The sequence below is a fragment of the Macroventuria anomochaeta genome (assembly GCF_010093625.1).
Source record: "Macroventuria anomochaeta strain CBS 525.71 unplaced genomic scaffold BU25scaffold_64, whole genome shotgun sequence".
NCBI classification, from domain to species: Eukaryota; Fungi; Ascomycota; class Dothideomycetes; order Pleosporales; family Didymellaceae; genus Macroventuria; species Macroventuria anomochaeta.
This window is the reverse complement of record NW_022985425.1, coordinates 17,660-24,129: the sequence shown is the minus strand read 5'-3', so window position 1 is coordinate 24,129 and position 6,470 is coordinate 17,660. Positions and strand designations below refer to the sequence as shown.

General features: G+C 49.9%; 3 protein-coding genes across 3 annotated transcripts; 2 read left to right on the top strand and 1 right to left on the bottom strand.

Annotated features, from left to right (window-relative positions):
- Nucleotides 1-252: 252 nt before the first annotated feature.
- Nucleotides 253-1,734, top strand: BU25DRAFT_484032 (uncharacterized protein; the record flags this gene model as incomplete). Its single annotated transcript, XM_033711186.1, has 2 exons — nucleotides 253-268; nucleotides 773-1,734. 2 exons carry the CDS (start codon nucleotides 253-255, stop codon nucleotides 1,429-1,431), a joined length of 675 nt encoding a protein of 224 aa, XP_033555302.1. The 3' UTR covers nucleotides 1,432-1,734.
- A 767-nt stretch (nucleotides 1,735-2,501) lies between these two features.
- BU25DRAFT_416390 (uncharacterized protein) lies at nucleotides 2,502-3,279 on the top strand. The gene is made up of 2 exons (XM_033707775.1): nucleotides 2,502-2,885; nucleotides 2,939-3,279. Exons 1-2 carry the CDS (start codon nucleotides 2,695-2,697, stop codon nucleotides 2,988-2,990), a joined length of 243 nt encoding a protein of 80 aa, XP_033555301.1. The 5' UTR covers nucleotides 2,502-2,694; the 3' UTR covers nucleotides 2,991-3,279.
- Nucleotides 3,065-5,112, bottom strand: BU25DRAFT_253749 (GMC oxidoreductase). Its single transcript, XM_033701636.1, has 4 exons — nucleotides 4,736-5,112; nucleotides 3,413-4,689; nucleotides 3,321-3,363; nucleotides 3,065-3,267 (listed from the first exon to the last, which is right to left on the bottom strand). Exons 1-4 carry the CDS (start codon nucleotides 5,007-5,009, stop codon nucleotides 3,218-3,220), a joined length of 1,644 nt encoding a protein of 547 aa, XP_033555300.1. The 5' UTR covers nucleotides 5,010-5,112; the 3' UTR covers nucleotides 3,065-3,217.
- Nucleotides 5,113-6,470: the final 1,358 nt, after the last annotated feature.

Genomic DNA, 6,470 nt, shown 5'->3' with positions numbered 1-6,470 from the left:
AGGGTACCATTGTGCTCAGGGAGCTCTGTTCTATCAGCTGGCCTCCAAAGATCAACTATTTTTTTCCTAACCCTGACCCCCATTTGCCCCTTCATGTTTGAGCCTTGGCCTTTTGACCCTTGGATAGGAAAGAAAGGGTCACTGTGTAGGGCATGTCCAGATGTCAGGGAAGGAAACAGTATAAGCACAGCATTCCTTTAAAACTGAAGCTAGTAATCAGATAGACTGCACAATCTTCTTGCGCTATATAAGATGGCCTTTGCAAAAGGTAAAGTATTGTGCATGGTACAGACTGGCTTTCCTAACCTGTGTGCTCATCATTTCACCAAAAGTACTAATTGGGATTAGTGGATTCCACCAAAAATACCAATTGGGCAGCAACAATGGAATGTAGAATATTGCCTGTGCACAGTGGAATAAGACAAAGAAAATTTGATGCATGTATCAAGTACACATAATCACTGCATTGCACACCTTGTATGCTATTTTCTGACAAGAATGCTGACAGAATACCAGATTTTATTGGGAGTTCACCAAAAATACTAATCGAGACTAGTGTGCTCAGCAGCCAACTATACCCAATTAGGCTGTCTATCACCAAGATTGCACCTTTCAACAGCAATAACTCTACAACCAAAGCACCTCATAACAAGGCAAGGGCATGTTTGAACTCCTGGAGTCTTGGTCTACAATATCAGCTGACCAGGTCAACAACTTTTTTCCTAACCCTTACCCCCATTTGCCTATTCATAGACGACACGACTTCCGACAGATGATGCATCATCGAGTGTGAACTCTCGAACGGCCTTTGTTCCATCCACTACATCGACCACAACCATTTCACCAACCGGGCTACGGCCTAGTGCCGCTGCAGGCAACAATGACGGTAGCTCTAGTAGCGTGACTGTCTTGATCGTCACGCACGAGCACTCCACTTCTGAATCTTTTCGTGCGTCAGCTTCGGCAGTCTCGACAGATCAAACAATGACACCGGTTATTGAGCTGGTAACCGACGAAGGTCGCACGGTCCCGGTTTTGACAGGCACAAGAACATCAGCTGCTTGGTTCCCAGGACCTACTGTACTGACAAACTTGTATGGGTCCAGTCAGCTACCTGCCAAGTCGATACTGGTGCACTCGAATACGTCCGCGGTGGCACATCCGCAAAGCTCAACGATCGATGTTGACTCTGGAAAGCTTGTCAGTCCAACAAGCCTATATAGCACTGTGCCCCTACTCTGGCTGCAAGATACAGACGGTCTAACACCCCTGTCTAACTCGACAGCGATATTCCAAACCCCAACAACCGAACCGAGCAATTCTACGACCGTGGTCGAATCATCTAGTGGCGAGCGTACCGTATCCAATGCCGGGATAGTCGCAGCGCTGATAGGCTTCTGGGTCCTGTTACTTTCGCTTGTGAGGTCTTAGTTCTTCTTGGTGCCACGGATCGTTGATTGAGACCTCGAAGCCACAGCGGTCTATCGAGCTGTGACGATTTGTCAGGACGTGATGATGGGGAATGGCGAATGCAAACAAACGCAGCGACTGGTGCATTTCGATATAGTCAGCGGCACCTGCTTGGTGGAAAGAACAGAATGTTTGTAGCCATGCCTTCTGACGGCCAATCTACCTGAATGGTGGTGTAGGTCTAATTCAACTGCTATATTTCAATGCATTTACTTCTCTCATGCCGAAATAGCGTAGTCTCAATGACGGCAATGCCTTGATCTTCACATATGCACCCGAAGAGATGGTATTGCTTCGCAGCGCGCGAGAGTTACAATCCAGAACGCACGCGACATTGCCACTGCTGACATGCTTAGTTCGTCTGTCAGCAATGGTGCGAGACCCAGTACGCCTCATCTGTTCGCAGGTTTCATGTAGGACAATCTGGCTAGCTAGAGTCAACGTGCGAGAACGGTGCGTATCATTTCGGGTCCTCTCTGAGGTTTATGAGACTCTCAGTTCGTGAGAGCCTGGGCGCTCTTTGAAGTGATCAATTGATTCCTTCGTTCTGTCAATGACGAGTGATGCATTGGCACAACTATTACCCGAGAGTGTCCAGCTTTGTCTTCGAAATGATAACGCGTGAACGATGTGATGGATCGCACGACTGGTTGGGCGTCGCTCAGTCATGCTCTGCAGCGAAGGCAGTTCAGACGCAGACGGTTCTTCGGCTGATTAAACAAGGCATCATCTTTGTCGTTGACGGGCAGTCGCAGTGGGACAAGCCAAAGGTGGTGCCGCGCTTCTTGCCGCCGCAGCTGGGACAGGTCATGATTGTGTACATGGCGTACGTGCAGTCGTTTCGAGATTACTTGACGGTGAAGGTGCTCGGCGGCAACTACGTCCGAGTCTCGTTCCTTGCCTGCGAACGGGTTGTGGCGCCACGCGCACCACTACGCGACCTAATGACGTAAAGTTCCCTTTTCCGACGCTCAGTCCGCATCCCCACGCCCGAATCTTTGCCGTCAAACCCTCCTTCCGCTTAGGTGCGAAGAGCGCTAGATCTTATGCGGAACGAGGGTTTCCTTCGTTTTCCGTGTGCTTAGATTAGCCACGGCGACCTTACCACACTTCTCTTACTTAACGGCTCCTCAGGGAACACGCACCTGCGCACAAATTTAGCCTTCCCCTCGTTAGCAGCATATTACGCTCCCAAAATGTTTATATGCCTCAGGCGGGTAGCGCATGTCAACCGTCTCGAGATACTTGGACACGGAGTGGGTTTGTGTTTGTGGCGTGGCGCTCCTGAGCCAAGCAGGCAGAAGGCGTCTGGCAGTTGTTCCAGGCCTTGGTCGCACGATATATAGATCAGTGCCTCGTTTTCGTCTCTCTCAGCTTCTCGTCTTCTACATTGTGCTTGTGCGTCCAATATTGAGGTAAGCTCTTCGCTCTTACCACTCATGTATCAGTCACTGACACTGTCTTCTAGTCTCTCGATCTGCTCAGGCTACCGAACGCGCGCTTGCAGCTCCAATATTTGACTGCCTCCGAGAGTCTTTGACAATCATGGGCACATTGGCAGCAATTGAGTTGAAGTTGCCTGATAATAAATAGATTGAGGTCTGATCCCGCGAAGGTATTCATGTACTTGATGCCAGGAAGTTCGCAGGGAGCACACGACAGACTCAAGGATGTGACAATTCACCTCGTACATGGAGACGAGAAACAACAACAATGCACTAGTCGACTTTTTGGTTAAGTGTTTTGCTTAGCTGAAACACTCAGCAACTAGAATATTCACGGCCTGCTCAGCGATTGCTATCCGAGTATGTCAGTATCGTTTGTAGATCTGCTGGGAAAAAGTGACTAACCATACACAGGCACCTGATAATGTGCGGCAAGGGGCTTGGGTATCTGCTTTCGATCAGCCGTATTCAACGTTCTTCACAGATGAGCAACTTACAACACTCGCATCCGCAACACGCAAGTTTTGAACCCCATATACTCTTAGCGAACCATCAACAACCGTTCCCATCGCCGCTGTTCCTCCGGGATGATATGTAGTTCCTGCGCCCATCTTGATTCGCGCATCAATTTCCTCGTCTGAAGCGTCCATCTCCAGTGCTGGGTAGCCTGATGGCGTATGCTCTCTTTCGACAAGCTCCTTGCCTTCAGCTGTGCTGAACATGAGCTGCGATTGCGTGCGGAAGCCTGTACGCATGACGTGGCGATCTGCCTCTGTTGCGTAGTAGCTTGGATCGATGATCGGATTCGCGGAGGGATCAGACGATGCGAGAGTCACTGAGCCGCGCGATGTAGGAAGACAGCCCATGAAGAAGGTCGTGATCGAAGACCCGTCGATCGGGATCTGAAGGCCCTGTGCCTCCCCCCCGACGGCAATATACATGAGCAACATCTCGAGATGAGTGCGTGGACCCTTGAGCAGCGCATGGTCATCAGATACTGGGCCCTTGTCTTTCTCGATAGCTGCTTTTAATGGATCGACAGGAATTGGTGCGCGGACCAAAAAGTCTACTGGCCCTCCCTTGTCATAGTTCGGGCCCCCAAATAGTGGTGAGCCAATGGCAAGACCTTTCTCTGGGTGTCGGAGTTTCCAGTATCGAAACAAACCCAGATGGTCATGCAGATTTCGGCCCACCTGCCGAAGGTCGCATACAAGTGGGATGTCGTGCTGCGATAGGTGGACGGGGTCACCGACACCAGAAAGCATCAATATTTGCGGCGTTCGGTAAGCGCCAGCGGAGATGATGACTTGACCACCTTCGTTGAGATCGATTTTTCCACCGTCCGCGAGCTCCACGCCCACGGCTGTCTTAGCGTCATTGAAAAGCACACGGCGAACGATGGTTCCTGTAAGCACTCGAACGCCTTTCAGCGAGAACACCGATTGCGTCATTTGCCTTTTCCCATCTCTAAAATTCTCCACCAGGTCGCTGATTCCTTGCGGTCGGCCATCGTTGAGATCGTGAATATACGGGATTCCCAGGTTCGACCACAGCCTTAGTACTGTGTTGCGCAATGGGTACTTGCGTCCAGTTGAACTGACGGATGCAGTATGCATCGGGCCATCGAAACCATGCTGCGACGGATCTGCACCAGGGTCGAAATGCTTTTCAGTACGTTTGAAGTATGGAAGTAGACCCTCGTAGCTCCAACGTTGATCGCCGACGTCGCGCGCCCAAAGATCATAATCTGTTCTATCACCTCTCGTCCAGCCACCTGGTGTAATCAGCGGACATCTCATACCAGGCGGCTACATTCTTACCATTGTTGATGACGCTTCCGCCACCAAGGCCTTTGAAGCCGACATTACGCTTCGGCTTTCCGTCGAGATGATCTTGAGGCGTTGTGGAGTAGTTGTAGTCGTACTCAGAGAAGTGAAGGTGTGCAGCTGCGGCTGGATCTGTGACATACGGGCTACCAGTAGGGTCAGGGCCGGCTTCAATGAGCACGATCGCGAGCGGCAGCTTTCTCTCATGCAAGCGCGATGCGATGACCGTCCCAGCAATTCCGCCGCCTACGATGATGATGTCGGCCATTTTCGCAGCACTTTGGGGACAGTGAAGGAAAAGAATTCTTGAGTGAAGAAACCAGGTTGAACTCAAGTGGTTACAAAGTCTATCATATACTTAGCAACTTAGCTTTAGATAAATGTGGGTAGTAATCGTGTTTTCAGTCCGCGCTTGGACAAGGTGAGTTGTAATCGTATATGTAGGCAGCCTTGCAGATAAAGTGGGGTGTAATCATGCATGAATACAGTCAGCATGGCGAGATGCAGCGGGGTTGCTTGCCGCAACGGCGAAATTTTCGAGTTGATAAGCTCAGCTACCGTGTCTGTGCGCGCAATGTGCCGAACCACCAAAATAGCTCCACCAAACATGAGGCTGTAGAGCCGCACACAATGGTAATTATCATGAGAACTTTTGGTGGAGTAGTCTATAGACCTGTATGAACAAGTTCCTTACTGTCACGACTGCCATTCATGAGCCAGGCCTTGAGAGGCCCTGTTGTGTAACGACACAGGTAAGAGAGGACTCCAATATGGGTTCGAATCCGCTACGAGGTGTATGGGAGCACTGGGATAGATAGAACTAGGAGTAAACCTCTATTCCTATAGGTCTTGTACAAAAGGATACTCAAAAACTATCTACCATAACTATGTACACTGCCCTGCTTATATACCTAACAGCTCAATGTAGCTTGGGGGATACCGGTAGGTAGTAGGGTAGGGATCGGTTAGGAGTTGGATAGCAATCGTGTGAGTAGTATGAGGAAGAAACGGTTGGTATGGTTCTTACATGTTGGGCCTTGGATGGCCTCAGCAGGTTTCAACTTGGGCCATCAGGCCTTGCGCTTGCTAAGCAAGCGCACCCCCCTCATGATATTGCTGCCCTGCCCAAAGCCTTACTTCCTGAGAGGATTGCATTTGTTCTATCCTGAGGTTGTTACCCTATTTTTACAATACAATCCTCTACCCACAACTATCAGCGTATAGACCAGATAGTGAATACACAAACGTCAGGGGAACCCCTTCCAGATAGGAACCCCCTACCCATGGCAGGGAGCCAGACAACCGGAGCAGACATGCCTGTAGTACCAACTGAGGCCCACAAGCCAGTACAGGAAGCTATGGCCCCAAACAACCCCTTATCTTTGGATGAACAGATCCAAGAGGCTGAGCGTCAGTTGGAGATCACTCACAAGACCAAACAATTAGAGAAACTCCAAGCCCCACAACAAGCGTTAGTGTAACACCTACAACTGTATCCGCCCCAATACCAATGTGGTTCCTGCAGGTCTCAGCACACCGCTCCCTGTCTGTTGCAAACTACTTCCTTGTCACCTGGACAAGGGTATTTCTAATTCCCCTCCAAAAAGGATACTTAATGGCTCCAATACTGTAGCTTAGATAGAGTAGTTTTTCTGTATCCTTTTGTACAAGACCTATAGGTGTAGGGAATTCAATCCTAGTGTTCTCAACGTCCCAGCACTCCCATATG

Coding starts and splice junctions, on each gene's coding strand:
- BU25DRAFT_416390 (XM_033707775.1), top strand. CDS start 2,695: ATGTCAACCGTCTCGAGATACTTGGACACGGAGTGGGTTTGTGTTTGT. Junction 2,886..2,938: donor CTTGTGCGTCCAATATTGAG/GTAAGCTCTTCG, acceptor ACTGTCTTCTAG/TCTCTCGATCTGCTCAGGCT.
- BU25DRAFT_253749 (XM_033701636.1), bottom strand. CDS start 5,009: ATGGCCGACATCATCATCGTAGGCGGCGGAATTGCTGGGACGGTCATC. Junction 4,690..4,735: donor CGGAAGCGTCATCAACAATG/GTAAGAATGTAG, acceptor TGATTACACCAG/GTGGCTGGACGAGAGGTGAT. Junction 3,364..3,412: donor GTGTTGCGGATGCGAGTGTT/GTAAGTTGCTCA, acceptor GATCGAAAGCAG/ATACCCAAGCCCCTTGCCGC.